General features: G+C 43.9%; 1 protein-coding gene across 3 annotated transcripts in view; it reads left to right on the forward strand.

Moving 5' to 3' along the window:
* The window catches only part of ATP9A (ATPase phospholipid transporting 9A (putative)), a 97,262-nt gene that overhangs the window by 56,937 nt on the left and 14,786 nt on the right, over positions 1-25,539 (forward strand). For all 3 annotated transcript variants that reach the window (XM_081011074.1, XM_081011072.1, XM_081011073.1), the window contains exons 15-23: positions 2,845-3,006; positions 10,672-10,764; positions 11,403-11,486; positions 16,353-16,523; positions 19,080-19,178; positions 21,632-21,721; positions 21,829-21,973; positions 22,950-23,014; positions 24,159-24,314. In XM_081011074.1, the coding sequence (XP_080867200.1) occupies positions 2,845-3,006; positions 10,672-10,764; positions 11,403-11,486; positions 16,353-16,523; positions 19,080-19,178; positions 21,632-21,721; positions 21,829-21,973; positions 22,950-23,014; positions 24,159-24,314 (1,065 nt within the window). The remainder of the gene's footprint in view (positions 1-2,844; positions 3,007-10,671; positions 10,765-11,402; positions 11,487-16,352; positions 16,524-19,079; positions 19,179-21,631; positions 21,722-21,828; positions 21,974-22,949; positions 23,015-24,158; positions 24,315-25,539) is intronic.

Genomic DNA, 25,539 nt, shown 5'->3' on the forward strand with positions numbered 1-25,539 from the left:
TTTGAATTGCTTTGTTTTTGTGAAGTCTGCAGCAGATATTCCTCTTGGGTGTGAAAGCAAATTTGTGGTGGAGTGTGTTTGTTGCACAAAAGTTGCACATTGGTATGAATTGCACAACCTGGATTTGCTGCTGTGCGATTGAATCGCAACCCAAAATAGCGACAATATGGAAGCGCCTAGATTGTGGGTCCTTATGTTGCAAAAATGGCACCAGTCACCCACTGGAGAAAGGGGGGTGGGAACCGGCCTCTCCAGCTATTGACGGACTACAAATCACATCATCCTTGATCATTGCCCATGTTGGCTGGGGCTGATGGGAGTTGTAGCCAGCAACAATTGGAGGGCCACAGGTTTCCCACATCTGCAGAAGGAGGAAGTATCGGCAGGCTTAGGAAAACCCCAAGGTTTGCAGAAGTGCACATAAAATATAATAAAATAAAATAAGGCTGTTTTGCAATTGTGCCACCTTATGAGGACCAAGTATGCTCAGTGGGAATGGAAAATAGGAAACATATTGTGGGAGGGCAGATGGAATGGAGTTTCCAGGAAGACTCCATGGGTGACTGGCTGAACCCTGACCAGGAACACTGCCTGCTGCAACATTTTGGTTGCAGTTCCCGCTTGGAGTTTAAAACTGGAACGTGAAATTTGAAGAGAGAGGAACAGAGGTCAGAGAAAAGCATCTGATTAGTGTTACTTATTAAGCTTTAATGATCAGATGTCTGGGATAACTGTCTTATCTGGAGGGTTATGAAGACAATGAGCAATAGAACAACCTGTAAGAAAGCTCTTTAATGCTACATGCTTGCATTGTAGAAGGTTTGGGGAAAGATAGGCAGAACAAAGACAAGGACTTGTTATCGCCAAACAATTTCTAGAGATTGTTTGGGCACACAATAAATTATCCATATTAGAAACATGGAATTGTAGAGTTGGAAGGGACCATGAGGGTCATCTAGTCCAACTCCCTGCAATGCAGGATTTATTTATTTTTATCCAATGTGGGGCTCGTACCAATGACCAAGATATTAACAGTCTCATGCTCTACCAACAGAGCTATCTCAAATAGCATAACGCTGTATTTTAAAAATGGGGTTTGGGATCATTAATCTATTTATTCCTGAATACCCCAGTAATCAAAACTGGTGAGATTTTATTATTCTGGGCAAATAGTTACGTACTGTCTATTTAAAGCAGTACCATACTACTTTAAACAGCTGTAGCTTCCCCCCAAAGACCCCTGGGAACTGTAGTTTGTTAATGGTGCTGAAGTTTCTTAGCAGACCCCTATTCACCAAAAGGTCCCAGAAAGAATATTCCATTTATGCAGTCCTGTCCAAGAATGCATGTCAGCTGTTGAGTAAGGGTAGGAGAGGCTTGTGCCCTCTGCAGAGGTCTCTTAGTTGTGTCTCAAGATTGTGGCACATTCTTTCTCATAGGATATATACCTGGTCTGATCACTGTCTTCCTTTTGGCAAGCTTATTGGGTGGTTGTTTTTATTTTGATTATTTTGACGCTCTGTCACAAGAGACTAGGGCCCTGCGGGACTTGACATCTTTCCGCAGGGCCTGCAAGACAGAGCTGTTCCGCCTGGCCTTTGGTTTGGACTCGGTCTGACCCTTATGTTTTCCCTCCCCTTATGGTCTTGATTTATCAGCTATTTTAAAATGAGGCTGCATTTTAAATTGCATTTTAACCTGTATTTTAAATTGTCCCCCCCCCTCTCTTTTTCCCTTATTATGTTTTTACTGTGATTTTATTGGTGTTAGCCATCCTGAGCCTCGCTCTGGCTGGGGAGGGTGGGGTATAAATAAAATTTATTATTATTATTATTATTAATTATTTATTAGAGAGAGAGAGTTGTTTTTATGTTTATCTTTTCTGTGATAAACCTGGTATAGGGCACTATATAAATTCTATAATAATAAGTAAAGTAATAATAATAATACTTTTAAGCTGGGAAGGGCTGAAGTTTAGTGATGAAGCATCAGTTTTTCAGATTCCTGAAACCCTGTAGAGCCTCTGCCAGTCAGTGTAGGCAAAACTGGGCTGGGTGACCTAGTGATCCAACTCAGTACAGTGGTACCTTGGGTTACGAACTTAATTCATTCTGGAGGTTCATTCTTAACCCGAAACCATTCTTAACCTGAGGCGCACTTTCGCTAATGGGGCCTTCTGCTGCCACTGCACCACCGGTGCACGATTTCAGTTCTCATCCTGGGGCAAAGTTTGCAACCCGAGGTACTACTTCTGGGTTAGCAGAGTCTGTAACCTGAAGCGTTTGTAACCTGAGGTGTTTGTAACCCGAGGTACCACTGTATATGATCCTAACAGCAGCTCATTGCTAATAAGCTCCTAATGTTCTTCAGTGGCTTCTTAATGCCAGCTGCATAATTATGAGCTTCCTTGAGTGCCCTCAGCATAAAAAGGTAGGATCCAGATTGTTTTAATATATGAATGAATTTAAAGGTAGGATCCATTTTTTTTTCAATTTGAAAATGACATTCCACCCCGTCCATTTAAGGGACGGAGGAATATTTCTGACCTCGGAACCACGTGCACTGGTGGTTTTGATTTCCCAGCTATGCTTAGAAATCCCAGCACTAGCAAAATTGAGATTTTTAACCTCATTTGTGCCAGTGAAGACATGCAAGCACTGATGTGGTCCATGCATTTTTTCCTGAATTTTTAGCAGCAGCGTCAGCAACAACAACAGATGACTCCAGTGGGGGAAATGTACAGTTATCAATTGAGTAACTTCCTCTCCCATTGCTCTCCTGTTCCATATGCATCACTCTCTAAGCTTAGCAGTCTACCTGACCTTTGACCTTTCTTGTGTTTAGGTGGCCCTGGTGCAGTGGACAGAAAGCATAGGCTTAACACTGGTGGGCAGAGATCAGTCTTCTGTGCAGCTGAGGACTCCTGGTGGCCACATCTTAAACTACACCATCCTCCAGATTTTCCCCTTCACGTACGAAAGCAAACGGATGGGGATCATTGTTCGGGTAAGTTGTACAAAATGGTAGCAAAAACCGCCATAAGCAAAATAAAAGCCGTAGGTTATCACGGAAGACTCAAGATTTTATCAGCTCTCCCTCGGCTGAGATTTGATATTTTTTTTAAAGCTGCTTGATTCACAACCACAGATCTGCAAGACCACATTAGTACTGGGTTTTGCTTTCAAGCACTGGGTTTTGAAATAAGGTCAAGTGCTCTACATTACAACCACAGCAGAAGTTCAAGTGCTTGTCAGCCAAGAGGGTGGAGTTAAATGCCGTGCTTTCTGTGGATTCCACTCTTTGCTTGTCACCAACAAATAACGAGAAAGGCTATGAGTTGTGGTGCATTCATGTTTCCTATAGACATCAAGTTGACGACTTGCTGTTGCATTTGGGGAAAAGGGGCATATACATTTGCAAAGGCAGGTAACTTTGACCTTGAGGGATGACACTCTCAGATAGTTCAATCCCTGTAATGTGATACCTTTTTTTATCTTACAAATTTCGAATAAGTTGCTCCAAGTAGTAACTACTGTTACTGTGTGGCGTAGTGGTTAAAAATGTTGGTTTGGGAGCAGATTTCCCCCCTTTCCCAGCCATGAAAGCCACTGGGTGACGCTGGGCCAGCCACTCTTTCTTAGACCAGCCAACTTCACAGGGCGATCGGGAGAATAACATGATGGGTGGGGAGAGTTGTGAGTTTTTCTAGGCCTGACAACAGCCCTGCAAGGTGTGTGCAATTGCATTTGAGGGGTTGGGGATGAAACTGAGAAATAATGATTTGCTTAAGGCAACTTAGTGAGGTCAAGGCAGGGGTAAGGTTTAAACCAGGAATTTACCATTGGCCATGGCATTAGCTCTGCAAAGAACTATTTCCTGGGCCCAGGAAATGGGCAGAGATCACATGGTGGGCCATCAGTGTTAAAGCTAAGCAGGTGTGGACCTGTTTGGATGGGAGACCAGCATGAGCCACTTTAAGAGTAGTTTTAAAATAATATATATTATAAATATATGTGTCTTTAACTTCGTGCCTGCCAGTTTGCAGAGAGGGATAGCTATGTTAGTCTTTTGCAGGAAAAAACAACAGGAGGCCAACACATTTGCTATGGCTTGACAGTTCATGGATTACAGTCCACTTACCGGCTGCAGCAAGTCCACAAAACTTATGCGTAATAAATCTACTGTTCTTTAAGTCACCATGAGATTTTGTTGCTGCTGTTGCTCATCTTCATTGGAAGCCTTTTGTTGGAGTTTGTTAGAATATCAGGACCTATATCAGCAAGCCACTTGGGCACACATTGCTTTTAAATTCAACCAACTATCAGCTTTTACAGCCTTGATTTCATTTTGCACTGTTCTGAAAAACCCAACTGCTAGGTGTGAATAGATGTCCAGGAACTGGAAGCTTCCATCGGATGGGGGAGGAAATAGCTGCCAGACACTAGGACGGGGTTGTCAGCAGTTGGCCTCGACTTCCTCCATTCTCCTTTATATAGTTGAAATCATAGCAGCATGGGCATAGTCAAGGCAGGGCTGGGAGGGGCCGCTTCCCCCCATCAAGTAAAACAATAGGAATACTTAACTAACTGACCAATCACGTCGGTTCTGCCCCCCCCCCCCCCGGAACAAAAATCCTGGCTAAGCCCATGCATAGCAGGTTTGTGAAACAGTTGTGGAATACAGTGGTACCTCCGGTTAAGTACTTAATTCGTTCCGGAGGTCCGTTCTTAACCTGAAACTGTTCTTAACCTGAAGCACCACTTTAGCTAATAGGGCTTCCTGCTGCCGCCGCGCCGCCAGAGCACGATTTTTGTTCTCATCCTGAAGCAAAGTTCTTAACCTGAAGCAATATTTCTGGGTTAGCGGAGTCTGTAACCTGAAGCGTATGCAACCTGAAGCGTATGTAACCTGAGGTACCACTGTATTTGACTGCATGTGTATCAGTTTGTGCACTGAAGGTTCAGCAAAGGAGATGTACTATTAGCAGTAGACTTGATTTACCTGTTGACCATTGACTGCGTGGATAGGATTGCTGACTCCACTGTGATTCACTGCTTTTCATTTAGCGGAATCTCAGCTAGCTCAGCTTCTGCCATAGCAGTGGGGGGGAGAGTTATCTACCCGCTGAAACATTCCCTGCTTAATGAAGGCACAGGATACATAGAAGAACTGAGAGGTCCACAAGGTGCTGCTGTCTTGCCAAGGGATGCTGATGCATCTTGCTTCTTGTTTCCTGAGCTTATAAGGGCTGTTTCCAGCATTCTCCATCTGCTGGCACAAGGGCTCTTGCACTAGCAGACAGGTGGATTTCAATGTTGTGCAACAGAGGAGTCCAACACAACAGGTGTGTCAGCAGAAACCTTTTACACAACAGATTGCATAATCTATCACGCAGCAGTGTTACCAGCAGGCTGCTTATGCATTCTCATGTGCAGCAATGTTCCCCTTGCGCAAAACATCAGTGGAGCAAGCATACCGCTCAGTGACTTTGATGTAGCGCTACCTCAGATGAAACTCTCACTTGCTTCTACCGCGTCTATGCATGTGGTAGAACTTTGACACACCTCTTTGGCAGGAGATATGCAGACTTACGCTTTTGTGAAACTTCATGTTTAGTGGTTACGGGTGAAGAAAAGGATACAGTAATTCTATTTTGTGCAACATGGAGATTTATCGAGGAATGCTTCTCCAGTCATATGCACAATAATTCTTTAGTGGCTGTTCAAAGATGCTTGCTGTTTACTTCTAGCCTTTGGAGCAGAGTGAAAAAATTCAAATACCCTTTTCAAATTCTCGAGCTGGCTCTGGAGGTTTGCTTGCTAATAATTGGCAGAGGAGGGAATAGCAATTTATGGGTGGGATGAGATGCCTTCAGACTGGTGTTTTATCATGGGCATATTTTGCAGCAAGTTCTTGACTCAATAATAGTGTGTCAGCGGTGGATTTATTCTGCTTTAGTTTGTTCTGCAGTGCTTCCCCAAAGTTACCAGATTATTGCTGTCTGGAAGGCTATAGCACATCCATCAGTCATGAATGCATTTGCTGAGATTCCTGCATTTCACATAACACCAGTCTTGAAAGACCTACATTGACTCCCAGTACGTTTCCAAGCACAATTCAAAGTGTTGGTGCTGACCTTTAAAGCCCTAAACGGCCTCGGTCCAGTATACCTGAAGGAGCATCTCCACCCCCATCGTTCTGCCCGGACACTGAGGTCCAGCGTCGAGGGCCTTCTGGCTGTTCCCTGACTGTGAGAAGCCAAGTTACAGGGACCCAGGCAGAGGGCCTTCTCGGTAGGGGCACCTGCCCTGTGGAACGCCCTCCCACCAGATGTCAAAGAGAACAACAACTACCAGACTTTTAGAAGACATCTGAAGGCAGCCCTGTTTAGGGAAGCTTTTAATCTTTGATGCATTACTGTATTTTAATATTTTGTTGGAAACTGCCCAGAGTGGCTGGGGAAGCCCAGCCAGATGGGCGGGGTATAAATATAATAATAATAATAATAATAATAATAATAATAATAATAATTATTATTATTATTTCAGGGGGATTAGACTAGATGACCCTTAGGTTTCTTTTGACTCTACAATTCTATGATTCTATGAAATTGGAAGAAATGAAACCAGAACTGCTCTGAGGGTTTTGCTTCTGCTTTTGTATTTTTGTATTTATTTATTTTTTAACAATCAAGCAGTATACAGTGGTACCTCCGGTTGCGGATGGGATCCGTTCTGGAGGTCTGGTAGGATCCTGAGGTTTCTGCAAGCTGAGGACCGCTTCTGCGCATGCAGCAAAACCCAGTAAAATAGTTCCCGGTTTGCTGCTTTTGTATACTGAAGTTTACGTAACCAGAGGGTTACATAACTGGAGGTACTACTGTATAAATTTTATGAAGTAAATAAATAACGTTTTTTGTTACAAAACGTGGAGAGACCTCAGCAGGAAGTTACAGGATATGCTCCGATTGAAAAGGAAGCAGAGTGAACACTCCAGAACTTTTGCAGACACAAACAGTATTGGAATTGCCTGTGACCACCCCAATAGCACCATGAACATAAATACCATAATTGTGAATGCGCAATGGAAAGAACGTTTGGAGGAGCCCTAGCACTCACTGGAGTTTTGCTTGTGTTGGTGGAAGAGGACAGGAAGTTGCTTCTGCCGATTTCCCCCTGATCCGCCCCCCTCAGGGTTAGAAGAGTCTGCAGGACAGGCTGAAAAGTGGTGTTGGGGGCTGTAGGAGTAATGAGGGATTGGCTCCAAAATCAGTTTCTCGGCCCTTTCCTTCAGCAACAAGCTTCAGTCATGTCCAGTTTCCATGCATAAATGAAAGGAGCCTCTCCGTTCACTGTGGAGCAAGTCTGAATCAAACCCTGTTCACTCTCTTTGGTTTTTTAATGTCTGCTGCTTAAAATATGGTGGCAAGAGCATTCGCTGCTCTAAAGATGTCTGTTCCAAAAGGTCCCCTTAAAGCAGTGTGGGGTTAGCCATCTCTCGTGGCTGCCATCTCTCGTTGGTGACAGAAGCAGTTGTTATCTGACCACAAAAGTTTCCTCTCTCTCTCTTTCTGCTTCTGTCTCTCTCTCTCTCTGAGCAACTGGAATGGAGCATGTTTTCTTAGCAGCTCAGAGAGCGCTATTGTCATATGTCAAATGGGAGTTTGGGGGAAGGTGGTGCGGGGAGAGAAGGCCTTTGAACCTTAGCCAAAATCAGACCATGGTGGAAAAAGATGTGGTAGAGAAACAATACAACTGGCAAATCTTTCTGCAGATTTATAGTTGTAATCGTGCCATAACATGGGAACGTGCTCACCTCCTCCTGAACTTGGTGAGAGGAAATGACTAATGCAAGGAGATAGTTGATACAGTATTTATATTGGACAAAAGATCTAAACTATCTTAAAGCTAGTTCTACACCACAGGAAGTGGAGTCTCTGCTCAGTTTCCTACCAAAAAGTTGTTAAAACGCTTCTTAACAGTTTAAATCATTTTATACGCAAACATCTATCTCAACTAATGCCAGGGATCTTTTTATTTTAGAGTGGGTTTTTTTTTTCCTGGCCTCTCTCAGAGTTGGAAGTTTACATCGTCCTGTGTTTACATTGACAGTTGACCCTTTTGCAGAAATAGGTTGAAAGCCACAGCTGAACAACAATATGGCATCCAGCAGTTCTTCAAAAGCTTTGGCCATGATCCCAACACAGTTTTGAGCAGCTGCAAGGCCATTGGCTTCAGTGGGCAACTTAAGCATGCTTATGTTGGTTTTGGGTTGCAACCATGGGACATCGTGGCCCTGCAGAAACTTGCAGGCTGGGCTCAGATTACAAAAGATTTGGCCAGAGAGCTACACTTCAAGCTGCTAAAAGAGACATCGTTGTTCAAAACTGATCTCTGCCATGCAGCGCAAGATAGGAAGTTGCCTTGGCTCTGTTAAGGATTGGGCATAGAGAGTTCCACCCATCAGTATTTATTGAAAAGGGAGGCCTAACAAATTCCGCCTACTTTGTAGTCTTCCCAAAGTGCTCATGATTCTTAACTGCATGATGGGTCTTTCACGGTATCTGGTTCCTTGCTCCAAATTCAGCCTCCACTCTTGATGGTGATGTTGAGCTATAAGCTTTATTTGTGCTCCTGAACTATTTGGCTGCCCTCTTTCTTAGACTTTTTGAATGAATTGGGGTAGAGGCAGGCATGCTACCGATATGAACTAGCTGGGCTGTAAAGTGCAATACGTACCTACGTTCTCATCTAGCAGATTGGCAAGAATATACTACCTAAGAATTTGTTTTTAAGCAGAAGCTTTAAGGTTGTAGCCAGTTCTAGTCCTACTAAGAGTAAACCCGCTAAAGTTAATGGGCATGACTCACTTAAGGTTCATTAATTTAAATGGGTTACCTCTTAGTAGGATTCGCATTGGCTATAACTCTTGGTCTCAGGCTGGCTCCCTCTTAGCCAGGAAATCTACACAGGAGAAAGCAGACGGGTTGCTTACTCATGAGCATTTTTCTGCTGTTGCAGACCAGTCAGTTAAATTTGACTAAACATGTTGTTGTTGTTTGCTCGTTTAGTCGTGTCCGACTCTTCATGACCCCATGGACCAGAGCACGCCAGACACTCCTGTCTTCCACTGCCTCCCGCAGTTTGGTCAAACTCATGCTGGTAGCTTCGAGAACACTGTCCAACCATCTCGTCCTCTGTCGTCCCCTTCTCCTTGTGCCCTCCATCTTTCCCAATATCAGGGTCTTTTCCAGGGAGTCTTCTCTTCTCATGAGGTGGCCAAAGTATTGGAGTCTCAGCTTCAGGATCTGTCCTTCCAGTGAGGACTCAGGGCTGATTTCCTTAAAAATGGAGATTTGATCTTCTTGCAGTCCATGGGACTCTCAAGTCTAAACATCACCCAGTCCAAATTTGACTAAACATAACCCAGTCCAAATTTGAAACTCAGAAGTTTTCAAAATGTTCCGAAACCTTATATTTTGGCTCTAACATTCAGCGAATACAGATTTGTGGGGTGAGATTGGATTTCCAGAATCTGTTGGAGTTGAGGTGGGTTTTTTTTAAGTGAGTAAAACCTTACATGAAGTGGAGAGTGGGGTATTATTCCGTATGACAGTCTATCAACCAGCAGAATTAATTATTATGACTTTTTTCTTTACATCCCCAAAGTACGAGGGCATGGGGAAAGATTCTTCACACATCTGGGGGGGGGGGGAATTGTGAGGGGAGGAAGGGGTTTCTCTTTCAAGGAATGAGACAAGGTGGCACCAGTTTGCACTATCTCACCTCAAGATTCAGGTCCATTCAGATTTAATCAGAACAGATGTGCATCTTTCTCATTTATTTTGGTGATTTAACATTTGCCAGTTTTGAATGTGAACATATGAAAAGGAAATTAATGTTGTAGTTAATCTGTATTAAGCTAAAAATGAGTTGGTTGTAATGTTTTTTTCTGCTCAGCATGAGAATGATTGGAATGAGTATCACCTGTTGCTAACAAAGGCCTGGTTCCCACAAACAGAAGATGAGAGTTGCTAAACCTGTTTCTTCATTGCACTGCTTGGGGCTTCTGGGAGTTGTGGGCTCACGTCAGTGAGTTCTCTGTCATTCGAAACAAATGCCTCATCCATAGAAAGATAGCATGTCAGGGAGAAGTCTAGGCCTTCCCTTTGATGTGCTAGTTTTGCATAGGTAGGGGATTAATTGTATTGTATGGAGGAGCACTGAGTCATCTGAGCATCCTCCTGCAATCTCAATTGGTACAGCAGAAAAAAACTACGCCATTTAATGATGCTTGTTAGTACTAACCCCTAGAAACTGTGGGTGGACTGGGCTGCATGCCATCCTAAGCCAAACCATGCCTTAGCTCAAATGTATAGGCTCTGGGAGAAGAGATTGTGTTTGCTTTGCTCCTTTTCAGTTGTTCTGATGCTGTGCTGTTGCAAACCATGGTTTGACTTAGCATGTCATCTGAACTTAGGTCCCTGGTTTACCTTTTCCCCCCAAACCCCATGACCTGCAAACCTTGGTTATAGCTTGTGGTTGGTGTAGAGAGAGCTAAACCACCACAATCCCAGGTTCAGACAACCATGGATTAGCAGTAGCACTGGAACAGATAATCTATGAACCATTTCTCTCTCTTTCTTTCTTTCTCTCTCTCTCTCTCTTCTAGGATGAATCTACAGGGGAAATAACCTTCTACATGAAAGGGGCTGATGTGGTGATGGCAGGAATTGTTCAATACAATGACTGGCTAGAGGAAGAGGTATGGAAATGCACCAGTGGGAAGCCACACTTGGTGCAATGACTGTCAAGTGGTACAGGGATCACGGGGCACACCATTGCCTTGGGAGGTAATAACTGAGGCTGTGACTTAGCTATTATAGCTGCTTCTCAAAACAATGAGTTGTGTTAAGAAGCGATAGTAGCAACAATGAGAAGCTATAGTAGCAATATTGCAGCCTTCTGGAACTTGATGCCCTCCAGACATTTTGGACCACACCCCCCATGGGGAAGGCTGCAAAACATGACACAGTTCAGTGAAAGAACAGAATTATGAAATCTAAACTGCCATCTCCTCCTATCTTGGCCATGGGGAACTCTCACTTAGGACTCTAATTTTACTCTTCTCCACCAGCCATGCCCACCTGGCCCACATCTCAAGCCAAAAGGGGAATAGGTAAAACTGTGGCTGCGAAGGAGCAGCCAAGAGCCTTAGAGGGCATTCCCAATTCTTCCTTGGAAGATGAATGACCTCGTGTCAAAGTAATGGACAGGTGGAAGTGACCCACAGACCCACAAAGTGGATCTGTCCCACAAACATTTTAACTAAATAAGGATCTCTGATATGCAATCCCTAGCTTCAGATGTGACCTGACCAAGTTTGCAATTTCTCCTCAACAGTGTGGCAATATGGCAAGGGAAGGGCTGAGGGTCCTTGTAGTAGCAAAGAAATCCCTGACTGAGGAACAATATCAAGACTTTGAGGTAAGCCAGTTTTGTTTACCTCTGGTATCGTGTCGTCTTACTTGCTTGCCTATAGGTTTTAGGTCCCAATTCAAGGTGCCAGTTCTTACTTTTAAAATTATGGATGTTCTGGGACCCTGTTGACTTAAGGACCATCTTATCCTGCATATTCCCCCCTGTTTACTCCCTAACTTGTTGGATGGCCATGAGAGACAAGACCTTCCTGGTTGTGGCACCATTGTTGTGGAAAAGTTCAGGCAGGCCCTGCTGGCAAAACCATTGCTGTTAAGATTTTGCTGTTCAGAAATGAAGCCGTTCCAGTAAGCTTTAGGTTGTGGGTATCTGATGACTATGTTTTGATTATTTGCCATTTCTATTTAATAGTATTTCAAATCCTTTATTTGGTATTCCAGGCAAATACACGTTCTACGTTTTAAGAACTGCCCCAGAAGTATCCTCACTTACTTTATTTTCCCCAAACATAATTGTTTCTCTGCAGGAGGCAGGCTCTGAAGGGGCAAACAGATTTGCTAGTTTGAACCAGGAGCCTGCAGTAGGCAGCTCTGATCAATTTCCCCTACCCACCCACTGCATTATAATAAAGAAACTCCTGCAAAATCCCACAGTGAATGAGCTGGTGACCACATGAACATTTCATCCACATGGCACATTTAAAAAATCATATGCAGGCTGCCTTCTTCAAGCTTTGTCTGCTTCTGTGCCTTCCTTTCTTATCAGTTGTGAAACTGGAAGGAAGCTAGTTTCACACCCGCAACTTGATAATTTGCTGTGAGCTGTTTTTACATTTTGTCAGCTATAATCATTGGCCTTTTAAGAGAGGAACATTGTCACTTGCACAGCAGTTTTCAAAAGCCTTTCTCCCCCCCCCCCCCATGTGTTTTCATGCTTGATGCATCCCAATGAAGCTAGTCTCTGGCAGTGTTTGGATGTTCAGCAGTGGTTGTTCTCAAAAATTTTGGGGCTGCTTCCCCCTTGGTACCATAAACTCAACCCCAGAGCCTCCTACCTTACAAAAAGCATTGTTCTTATAAAATAACCATTTGCATTCCCCACTATGGAAGATAGTGGACGACAATAGGGGAACAGTACAGGACAGATACAGGACGACAATACAAAACAGTAATGATCAATTGCACATTCATTCAAAATCCAGTGAAAACTATCTAGTTTAATGCAACAAAATTGATGAAATTTACCCAGCCATACCAGCTTTTTAATGCCTGATAGTCATTTACACCTCCCCTTCTGCTGCCCCCTAGGTAATCCCACCACCTTCCAGGGTATGGTACCATCCACCTTGGGAATGACTGAGCTGCAGCTTTGTCAAGCATGATGTGTGGAGTTGTGGATGCGGCTGGGTGTTCTTCCTCTCCTTACTATCCTGACTTACTAGCTTGTTTTGTTCATGGACATTTAAGCCAGAGTTCCTTGATTCAGACACAAGAAGTTGCAACAGCAACTGGAGGGCCACAGGTTCCTCATCCCTGATGCAGAAGCTGGAAGGAAGGATGAGAAAAGGGGGTGAGAGAGAGAGAGAAAGAGTGAGATCTACCTTCAACATACAGACATACAACGCTGCCTTATATCGAGTCAGACTATTGATACATCGAGCTCAGCATTGAGCTCTACTTTTGACAATAGGCATGCAGTTGGGAATGCAGGGTTTCAGGCAAGTATCAAGCCTAACTTGGAGAGGCAAATTTCTAGCCGCTCCAAACAATGGCTTATTTAGCTATAAATATCCTTGAAGGCACTCCTCCGACAACAAGGGTGTGTACAAGGCCAGCAGCGTTTTGCAAATTCGGCTGCCAATGTTCACATGAGAAAAGGATGCACCAGCCCACACCACATCCTGTTACCTTTCACTTTTTTCATCCCACTTTCTCATTATTATTATTTTTCTCAGGTACAATTTTAGTAGTACTTGGTGAAAGAGGTACAAGATCTTGTCTGCAGAGAAGTTTTTAGCTGCCCCGTTCCTTTATTACCAGGGTAGTCCAGGGGTGTTTGGGGTGTTAGGAAAGGGGTAGGCCCTCTGGTGGGGGGCATGTCTTGCTCCTTCTGGCATAGCTTGCCCCCTTCTTGGACCCCACCTTGCACTTAGCTCTCAACTGTGGCTCTTGGAAGATGTCAGCATGTGATAGTAGCGGCAGCACCCTGGGAACATCTTTGACTGGCCCGCTAAACCAGTTGAGGGTAGCCGATGGGTCTTAACCCTTGGTGAGTTAGAGACTTACCCTGCTTGTGAAGACACCGATAGTGGGCGCAGTGGTCAAGAAAGCAGTTTCATCACGTGCTGTGGCAGGAAGTGAGAGGCAGGTGAGACTCATCAACCTGGGAAGGTAGCCTTGCGGGATATCTTCGGGAGAAGAAATGGTCAAGGAGTAAGGTAAAGGTAAAGGGACCCCTGACCATTAGGTCCAGTTGTGACCGACTCTGGGGTTGCGGCACTCATCTCGCTTTATTGGCCAAGGGAGCCGACGTACAGCTTCCGGGTCATGTGGCCAGCATGACTAAGCCGCTTCTGGCGAACCAGAGCAGCACACGGAAATGCTGTTTACCTTCTACTTGCCATTTGACGTGCTTTCGAACTGCTAGGTTGGCAGGAGCAGGGACCGAACAACGGGAGCTCACCCCGTCGCGGGGATTCGAACCACCGACCTTCTGATCAGCAAGTCCTAGGCTCTGTGGTTTAGACCACAGCGCCACCCGCGTCCCTAGGTCAAGGAGTAGGCCTTACCCAAATCTGGAGTCGAGCCCCTAAGGCGGATGGATGGCATCTTGTACGCCTCCTTCTGGGAACTCCTGCAGCCAAACCAATGCCAAACATATTGCTCTGCTTTCCTTAGGACCACATCAGGGAGGCAGAGAGGGAGGACTGGAATACTGCTAAGTCATAAGAAATGCATCAACACGGTTTACAGCAATAAAACCGTAAAACCATGCAATTAAAAGCCATAAAAGAGTTAGAGGCAGACATCAATTAACTGTTGTGCAAGGAGGTGCCCTCTATTGCCTGCATCAGCCTGGCAGAAAAGAAAAAGTTTTCATCAGGCATTTAGAAGTTGGCATAGAAGATGCCCTCTCTTCTTTCTCTTGGCTCTCCCTTTTTCCCATCCCCTTGATGTCTCTGTCTTCCTGCATTGCCTTCCATGCTCCCATCGCTGATGGTATTATACAATTTAATCCAGGGCACTGGAGGACAAAGATGAAATAAAAATGAAATATGACCAAGAGGTGCTGGTCTGGCAGTGCTCTTAGTCTGTAGCAAAAGCAGCCATCTGGCAGCCTGGGGGCCACATCAACTCGTGGATGGCAGCCAGTTGGCTCACCACCCACCCATCTTCTTTGAGATAAAGAATCTCACGACACGGGCCTAGCCAGTCTCTACGCATCTGGCTTTGGGAGGGAGGGGAAATTGCTAAAAGCACATCGGCTACCCCACCCAATGTATTTCCTGCAGTGTTCCTCCTGCATGTTGACATAGGCCAAGTGAGTAACGGGATGGAGGGAAACAATTTCCCACCCTGTTCTTTCAGGGGTTGTCCATTCCGTCCAATGCAGGGGTCGGGAGCCTCAGGCCTGGGAGCTGAATGTGTCCCTCAGGGCCTCTCTGTCTGGCTCTTGAGACTCTTCCCAGGCCAGCCCCTCAGTGGCCCTATCTTGCACTTTGAGTGCTTTTTGCCTGGCTGGAATGTGTCCTTGAGCTCTGATAATACACCTTCTTTGTCTTAATGGGTGGCACTGTGGGTTAAACCACAGAGCCTAGGACTTGCTGATCAGAAGGTCGGCGGTTCGAATCCCCGCGACGGGGTGAGTTGTTGCTCATTCCCTGCTCCTGCCAACCTAGCAGTTCAAAAGCATGTCAAAGTGCAAGTAGATAAATAGGTACCACTCTGGCAGGAAGGTAAATGGCATTTCCATGCGCTGCTCTGGTTCGTCAGAAGCGGCTTAGTCATGCTGGCCACATGACCCGGAAGCTGTACGCCAGCTCCCTTGGCCAATAAAGCGAGATGAGTGCCGCAACCCCAGAGTCGGTCACGACTGGACCTAATGGTCAGGGGCCCCTTTACCTTTAAGGAGCATATGAGTATACAGTGGTACCTCTGGTTATGAACTTAATTCATTCCATAGGTTCATTCTTAACCTGAAACCGTTCTTAACCTGAGGTACCACTTTAGCTAATAGGGTCTCCCGCTGCTGCCTGCCACCGTGCGATTTCTGTTCTCATCCTGAGGTAAAGTTCTTAACTTCCCGTTTAGCGGAGTCTGTAACCTGAAGTGTTTGTAACCCGAGGTGTTTGTAACGCGAGGTACCACTGTATATAGAGACAAGCTTACTGTACAAAAGTATCATTTGCATTTGTCACTCCGCCCACTTTTGCCTCTGCCCCCCCCATGTGGCCCCTGAAAGGTTCCCCAGAATGGACCAGCCTAAGACATTTTGGCACCTGAGGCAAACCACAGAATGGCACACGTCCCTCCCTGCCAGGGAATAAGGGGTGAGTGAAGATCTATGTCAGGAACAAGGGGGCAAGAAAGATCTACATTGGGATCTGCTGCCCCTGCAGATCCTGCTGCCTGAGGCAGTTGCCTCAACTTGCCTCATGAGTGGGCCAGCCCTGCCTTGGACTGAAAAAGTTCCCTGCCTGAATCAAATGAATGGCCTCAGGTCTTCTGGGAAGTTTTGAGCTATATCTGGGGCTGAGTGGTATCTGGTTTTCAACCTTGTGATATATCTCCATCTAAACGTAGATCAGTTTATCACCAGATACAAGAAGGCAAAATACACTAAAAAATAATAAATGGAAGTGCAAAGTGATTGATCTCGTACTGACTGGCTATGTCTCTCTTGGGTCCTTGCCAGGCACGCTATGTCCAAGCAAAGCTCAGTGTCCATGACCGTTCCCTGAAGGTAGCAACTGTGATCGAGAGCCTGGAGATGGAGATGGAGTTGCTCTGTCTGACTGGAGTGGAGGATCAGCTGCAGGCAGATGTCAGGCCTACTCTGGAAACACTGAGAAATGCCGGCATGAAGGTATTGCTAAACCACAAATGGAAAGCATCATTGGTTCACCTCCCCTCCCCAATCTGACAGTGCAGTGGCAAGAGAAAGTGAGAGATACTATAGCATCATTTTGTGGAAAAAAAGGGGGCATTTCCCCAGCAATTAGAACACTCCATTTTGTGGCTGAAAAAGCTGGCAGCATATTATGATATGCAGGGATTTATGATATGTAAAATGAACCATGGGAAGTCCTTGATATCTTAAGGATGTAAAAAAATGAGTATTGTAAATTGTAAAACAGAAAATTTAATTAAAAAATTACACACACACACACACACACACTGAACTTTGGGAGCTGTGAAAAATGAGGCATCCTGACAACCAAATGTTTGGATCAAATAACAACTGTTTTTATCAGACACATACAAAAATAGCTTCCTGTAAATGCTTGAAGAGTTGTCATTGTTAGCCTCTCACTTTGATACCCAGGAGAGTGTTTGGTTCTTAAGTTTGGAAATTTTCCAAGTATGTGAGTTCAGAAGTAAAAAAAAAAAAAAGGAGGAAGAGTGTTCGTTGGTTGGTTGGTTTTAAGATGCATTGCCTGCTGTTCAGTTAAATTATCTGAGTGGCTTACAATAAAATTAAAGTACAAGCAACCCCCCACTTTATGCAGGGATTGCATTCTGGTCATGTCGGCAGAATGCACATAAACCTGTTACACCCTGTTATGCCCTTGTCCTGACCCCGTCATGCCCTCTTTTGGGTCCAAAAACAGCCCGCACGTGCACGGTAGAGCATTTTTTTGAATTCACACAAAATGGGAGGCGCCTGTACATAAAAATTAGCTGAAGCAGCACATCTGTAAAAGCAGAATTAAAAGTTCCAAGGCTGGATAAAACAGAAGAAATGATAAAGGTCTGGCAGCAGAAAGACTTCAAAGTATTTGATAGGTAAACCTCCCTAGAGAGAGTTATCCAAAGCTAGGGTGCCACCAATGAAAAGGCCCTTTCATGGAACCCACCTGTCAATGGTGGAGAAACCAGAGAAGGATCACAACCTATGATCTTGGAGACCCATGTGGTTTGGGGGCTGTTTTGTTGCACACAGGAAAGCAAGGCAAAGATTGTGTGATCAAGTTTGCTTTAGTGATCAAAGCAAACACGACCACTTTGCCCTGCCTTCGGTGCACTTATGAAATCTGGGCAACACTGAATCCTTACCTAGCACAATTCTTCTCTTGAGGCTCCCGGGGTGGTGTATGAAATAATTTTTTTTTTAAAAAGTCTGAAACAGTGAATTGTATTGAATTGGCCACCAGAGGGAGCAGAATTGAAAACAAAACAAATCATGAGCTGATAAGTTATAGTGTACTTACTTTACCATTTACCATTAGTTTTTGATGAGCATGACTGGATGGGTAGTGAAGGGGTTAAGAAAGCATTATCTGTTTTTAGCCTGTTTTTAACTGGAGATGGATTGTGTACCCTGTGCCTACATACATTAAATTAACTTTTTGATAGTTACCTTTGAGATTTGGGGAGAAAAGGATAGGCTAAAAATGTTCAGTCTCAGTTCTGAGCTATGCCCAGGGCTGCCATCTTACCATATCTGTATCTGGAATGCCTGTTGTTCTGCCCACACAGAGCCTGTAACACTGACTAAACTGCTATCTCTGTCTGCCCAATGTAGGCTAGACATCTGTTATCAAATTGAATCCCCATCTGTTGTTTACCCCTCACAGAGCTATAATTCTCAGTACCCTCAACAAACTATAGTTCCTGGGATTCTTTGGAGGGGGAGCCACGTGTTTTCAATGTATAGTGTGGGTGATGAATACAGTCTTTCATTTTAGTAGAAATTATACGTATTTTAACTAAAGGCCTATACGTGTATTCTATACCATTAAGTTACTTTAAACTTCTCCGCATGATGGCTGTCTCCTCAAGGACTACAAGCGACTCACTACGCAGATGGGGCCATTTTTCACCCTGCCAGCACAAACTTTCCTTGCTGTGTCTCCTATACACAAGGAGGCTGCTGTATGAAGTCAGTAGCCACAGGGAACAATTTAAAATGGCCTTTGTAGAATGCCTGGATCACAGGTGCCAACACCTTTTACATTTCTAAAAACGTCATTGGGTTGACTCCTGATTTATTTGTTTCTAAAATTGCGCAGATCCCAGTATGATATAGAAATCCCTCTCCCTTAAAGAAGCTTGCTAACTACATTGATGGAGCTTTTTCACATGCAAATGCATTGAAAAAATGTGTACACACACCCTCAGCTCCACATTGTGAAGTGGTACAGCTCCCAAGTTCTGCAGCCTCACACTGTGTAATGTGTAGCTCAGCTATTGTATCCAATTAAAATAAAAATCCATTTTTAAATGAGACTGTTGCTCAAACTGATTCATTTAATGTAAAAACAAAGTAGCTCAAACACACACACACACCAATTTTCCTGGATTCCAGTACAAATATAAAAATAGGGTATCTGATAAACCTCCTACAAACTAAGCATTTTGTCGAATGCCTTTTTGTATCATTGTTGATTCCAGGATATTAAATGGTGCTTTTTTATTGTAGGTATGGATGCTCACAGGGGACAAACTAGAAACAGCCACGTGTACAGCTAAGAATGCACATCTGGTAACCAGGACCCAGGACATTCATATATTTAGACTGGTGAGTAATATGAATAAAACTAGCTTACTTAGCACTTGTCCATGGAGCTACATTATGAATCAAGGGGAATAATTTACACCAGCCCCAATGTGCAGTTAGAATAAAATATGAGTATATTATGCAGACCTAATCTTCCTCTGACTATCGTTGCATTTACACAACACCTAGACCCATCTGATGAATACATCGAAGTTGGACATTAATAGTGGAAAAAGAACGTTCCGAAAAAAGTCTCCCTTGTTTCCTCCTTTGTTTATCCCTCTTGGGATAAAATGATTTCTTTCCTGCAGGCACGGTTGACATAGTGAATTTGGATAACAACTTAAGAGGCAAAATACAGAGCAATGGGTTTGCTAACTAGTGACCAGTGTAAATATGGTTGAGAATTCCTGTCTTCATTAATCTTACTCAGCTCCAGCTCTTTGAGGAAATGCTCTGTGAACATGCTTTTCTGAGGACGCTCAGAAAAATGACAGGTTATGAGATTCAAAAGGAGAAGCCAATACTGGTCCTATGTTCTGATATTTTAGGGCTCCTCCAATTTATTTGATTTGCTTCCACAAAGTGTACACAAAGGGTAGATTATATCTGGTCATTATTGAGCATTTGTTCTGATTTGCTTTGGGGTTGGAGTGTTACACAACAATGAGGATTCATCCTGACATGCTTATTGTTAAGTTGTGGGTGAACATATCAGATGACACAGCGATTCTTCAAACAGCTTTTGTTTATTCAGAGGCCAGAACAGATCTGAACTGAAGGGTTCAGTCAGCCTGCTTATATAGAGCTCCAGTACAACGTAACTGTAACAATTTTCTAAAACTATCCAATCACTGAACATCACTTTCGATCCCTTATTTGCATAACTATCTACAGTATCCCCCTGCTGGCCCAGGGTGAGAACTTCAGTACATAACACTTATGAGGTGCTTTTCCATCTTCCTGTTAATCATTCATTCATTCATTCCTGTTAATTAATTCAATAATTCATTTCATTGCATTTTCCCATTACTTTCCTAGTGACACAAAGTCCATTTCCTTTTCTTAAAATGTAGATTTGCTGTACTAGGGCAGGTGTGGGGAACCTCTGACCCTCCAGATGTTTCTGAACTACAACTCCCATCTGTCCCAGTAAGCATGGCCAACGAGAGTTGTCATTCAGCAATGTTTGGAGGGCCAAAAGTTCATCATACCAAGCTTGGAATCCCTCCTACAAAATACTGACAGTCTGGAGGAGACCTGACTAGTAGAGACAGACCAGGGGTGCCCAAACCTTTTTCAAAGAGGGCCAGATTTGATGAAGTGAACAAGTGTGAGGGCCAACCAAAGTTGTTGACCTTTCTCAGGATTGAAGTTGGTGAGCTTTTTTTAAATGATTTTACCCCAGAGTTGTTGTGCTTTTTTTACAATTTTACCTCAAAGTTCTTGAGCTTTTGGGGGGATTTTACCCCAAGAAATAAACTGCCACAGGGGCTGGATTAAGCCGACAACCGACCGGCTGGCCGGATTAGGCCCCTGAAACGGACTTGAACATGCCTTAGATAGACGTATTTGTCAGTTTCAGGTCTCTCTCTCTCAAGTCTCTCACAATGAATTCAGTTCTCAACATTTTCCCAGCAGCTTGCGATTTTATTCCTCAGGAAAATTCATCAGCATTTTACTGCGAATTCCTAGAGTTCACATCACTTGCTACTTGTTCCTTTTCGACTTGAGATGCAGAATGGGACCTTCTGCATGAAAAGCCATCTCATGGCATTTCTACACTGCCATCTTTAACTGGTTTAATAGTTTCTCTCGCTTTCCACAGAGCGCTGGGGATTGTAATTCTGTGAGGGGAAAGTTGAGAAGCTCCCAAGATAATTCTCAGCTCAGCATACTGCAATTCTCAGGGTTCTTTGGAGGAAATCAATGCCTGTTGAAAGTGTTATTGGTTTGTAGTGTGGCTATTACCTTAGAAGAATTTCTCCTCAGTAGCTCGAGTCCTCAAGTTGTTCAATGCAATATTGACTTATGGAATAGTCTGACTAATCCATTTCAACGGCCTGATCCTGTGCATGTTTATGATTATTATTTATGATGATTATTATTATGTGAATTTCTTTTTTTTGGGGGGGGGGGGAGTCCTGAAGCAACTTACAGAAAGTCAAAATAAAAAACTAAAAAACTAAAACCAAGAAAAACATACAGAATACTAAATACTAAAAGTATCCCTGCTTCAAATAAAGTCCTGCTAATTTCAGTGGAACATACTTAGGAATAAGTGTTCATTGAAGTAGAGCCTATGAATGTTTAGGGAAGGGTGATGCAGAAGTTGTGATCCAAATGACTTCCTGGCCATGCAATTTTGCATAGCATCTATTTTTTAAAAAAATAATCTTGAATTTCAAGTTAATTTTAGAAATCTGCTTGGAATGATTTTGAGTGCCTGTGGTTATCTGTTTGCTCTTTCCCAGGTCACCAACCGTGGAGAAGCTCACTTGGAACTCAATGCCTTCCGCCGCAAGCACGACTGTGCCCTAGTGATTTCTGGCGATTCCTTGGAGGTGAGAATGTGGTTATCGTGGTAGCCATTGCAGCAGGTGAGCTGCTGTTGGTGGTGGTGGGGAAATGTTTATATCCATGTAACTATTTTATCTGTTTTGTGGAACAGGTGTGCTTGAAATACTACGAGTATGAGTTTATGGAATTGGCTTGCCAGTGCCCAGCTGTGGTCTGTTGCAGATGTGCCCCAACACAGAAGGCTCAGATTGTACGCTTGCTCCAGGAGAGAACTGGGAAGCTGACCTGTGCTGTGGGTAGGTCATTTCCAGCTTCGTTTTCCAGCTGGGCATCTTTGGGTGGTTTTATTTTTACCTGTCTTCATTGGAGAGATTGAGAGACAGAGTGGCTGTGATCTAAATGCCATGTTTCTGGGGGCTCTCAGTTTACACCTTCTGGTTGCACCCACCTGGTTCCCCTTGAAATCCCCTACAATGGTCAGATACCTTCTGGAACAGCACCCCAAGAGGTGTGAGAGATACTGCCAGAGGTCCCCATCAGCCATGCACATCCACTCAGGCTTACCTAGCTCTCTGCACACACAAACAGGCACCTCCCAGCATAGACTACATAAATAAAAGCCATTCTCCCTTGGGTGCTGAATGTCTCCAAGGGGGTTTGGCTCCCTCTACCGCTTGAAAGCAGAAGATGCTGTAACTTCAAAGGAAGTCGTTGTCTCTACCTCCCTTTGAGGCTTTAGTTCTGTGTCTCCCCCCCCCCCCAATATTTCACCATATTCTAGCATGATCAAGAAGGTTTGGCAAGAGCGGGCTTGATTCTCAGTGGCTGGGTTTATAAGGGCAAGGAGGTTTACCGCAGACATCATGCATAGATCCCTGATAATATACAAATTTGTGCATCTGCCCCCTGCTGCCATGGGCATTTCAAACTTGCGTATCCTGCTGCAAAGTGATATATGCAAGTTTCTCTATCACTTGCTAACTTGGAAGCACAGAAATCATTACCCTGGGTCACTTGCCTTTGCTTTATTAGCCAGACAATATGAGATAAACTCATTGATCCTGCATCAAAGCAAGGAATCCATCTCTAGCACCAGCGCTTGCACTCTCCTGCTATAAAAAAATGCTGCAACGCACCTTTAGCACATTAATAATGGAATGGAGGCTCTTTTGTGATCAAGCTGAACAGCCCTGCAGTCTAATATAAGCTGCAAGTAAAGATTGGTGTTCCATCAAGATCCTCCATGGTCTTTTTCTCTGTTGCCTCTTGCAGGTGATGGTGGGAATGATGTCAGTATGATTCAAGAGGCAGATTGTGGTGTTGGGGTTGAAGGAAAGGTAAGTCTCTCTCTCTCTCTCTCTCTCTCTCTGGCAACATTTTAGTTTTAAGCCAACAATTATATTGATAGCTAATGCACACACAGGGAACCTGTTTTGCTAAAAGGGATGAAATGAGTGTCTGACCTAGCCTACGCGATGAAATCCTTACTGAATAAGTTGGTATATGCACAAGCTCCATGCACCCAGCACAGCTCCTTCACTCCCTGCTTGCGTACCTGTGGAGACACAGGCCAGGAAGCCACAGTTAACCATAGTTTCTTGTTATGTGCAAACCAGGAAACTGTGGTTAACGGCTTCCAAACAAGCCATGGTTTGGAATGGTGAAATTATCCTCCTGACAAAGTCAGTTCTGCCCATGGTGATGTATGTTTCCCACATTAAGATACCACTTGGTAAATGTGCAACCCTAGAACATTTTATGACCTGCCAAGAGTTTGTGGATGCAAACAAGGAACAAAAGCAAGAGGTCTGTTCTGCTCTGGCGAGCTGCTGTGCTTGATTGCTGGCTTGGCAGCAATTTTGGTATAGTTCAACTTGGTATATCACAAGTTGTGCAGGCCTGATCTCCTTTTCTGGGTGGTTGTGAGGATGAAAGGGTAAAATGATGTGTACCGACCTAATCTCTTTGGAAGCAGGGTAGACTAAAATATCTAACCATAAAACAAAGCAGTAAATAACTGTGAAAAATGGACCAATCACTAATAAGGCTGTAATTATGTGCATGCTTACCTGGGAGTAAGCCCCACTGAATACAGTTTGACTTACTTCTGAGTAAACAGACATAGGCTTACACAGCACATTAGACATATATCTGCAATTTATTGCTTTTTAAGGTCTTATTGCCCTTTTGTAAAAGGTCCAGAGATGACCACTTTGTTTCTCAAAGGATGCTGTAGCAGAGTCTTGAGGCCATTGTGATAAAGGTTCTGAATCTTGCTTCTATAGCTCTAACCTCTCCTAATGAGGGCATATGAAGCAGGGCTTAAGCACCTGACCACAGCTGGCACTCCCACTGAGTAAGGGAGAGGCAGGTGCCACAGAATTAGGATTGTATCTATTTCCCTATGGCAGGATATATTTTCCTGCTATCTTGTGGTCTGATAGGTTGTTGCTTTTCTTAATTATTTATTGGTGTACCTAGGAAGGAAAGCAAGCTTCCCTTGCAGCAGACTTCTCCATCACTCAGTTTAAGCATCTGGGCCGGCTACTGATGGTGCATGGGCGGAACAGCTACAAAAGATCTGCAGCCCTCAGCCAGTTTGTGATCCACAGAAGCTTGTGTATCAGTACAATGCAGGCAAGTAACGCCACAGCATCTTCACTTTTCTTCTCCCTGTTTAAGAGAGCGCGACTGATGTCCAAAAGTTAAAAACGGTATTTTTACATTGCTCTAATATGTCATGAAGTCGATTCAGTGTAGTGTCTTGCTTCTGTTAAAACTGAAAATGTGTCTTATTTTTATTGGAGGTTTAAGCTTTTCAATCAGTAACCCGATTAAAATCTCCATTAGTTAATAAATAACAGGTTGCGGTTGGCAAAGGCTCAGGGTTAGCCCTATCTGTTCCTATAGTGGTGGAGCAGAGTCATGGATCCACCCACCCAATGTCAAGATGACTGGACCAGACCAAAGGCTTACCTGGTCCAACATCCTTTTCTCACAAGAGCCATCCAGATGTCCATGGCAAGCCCACATGTGGGACCTGGGTGCAACAGTACTGTTCCCACTTACTCTTCTCAGCAAGTGGTATTTGCAAAGGCATGCTGCCTGCAAGAGCAGAGACAAAACATAACCATCATGGCTAGTAGCCTTTGATAGCCATTTCCTCTGACAACTATCTACTGTAAATGGATATTCAATTTTGTTTCCCACCTAAAAATAAGTCCAACAAGGTAGCCTGTAATCTAGAACAGTAAAATCCAAGAACCAATAGCGTAAAGGCAGACTGTATTCCTATACCTGCTTACCTAGGAGCAAGCTCCAGTGAAGTCATTGGTGGAATTCTGCTTTTTAACCAAAAGCTTGAAAATAGACATTCCCCTCCCCCCCCATAGTACCTGAAGGCCAGCTGTGAAGGCTCTGTGTATCTTGATTGTATTTGCGTCAACAGTGAGACAGAGTTTGACAGTCCAAATAGTCCTGTGAAAACATCCATGACCTTTTTTTTGCGTCCCAAAGAAACTTCAGACCTGTTGTTCATCAGTATACTTGAGCATGTGTCAGATGATGGGCAATGGGAGTAATTGCTTTTGAGGAGAGAGAGAATAGGTAGGATGGAACGCAGAACACAAATCTGTATGTTCTGTGATTAAAGCACAGCTTGCTACCTCTCTAGCTCAGCTCACAACGAGTCTTCTTCATGTGGAAACAATAGCTTTTAAAGAATTAAGATGGTTTGAGATGTGCTTCTTTAAATCCTGCACATGAGAGCACCTTTTTCTTTGTCACCTGTGGTCTTTTCAAACAGGCATTGTAGGTTTTTCAAACTACATTTTTTAAAAAAGTGGAATGAGTGTGTACGTCG

This window comes from Podarcis pityusensis, assembly GCF_964106645.2.
Source record: "Podarcis pityusensis genome assembly, chromosome: 6".
NCBI lineage: Eukaryota > Metazoa > Chordata > Lepidosauria > Squamata > Lacertidae > Podarcis > Podarcis pityusensis.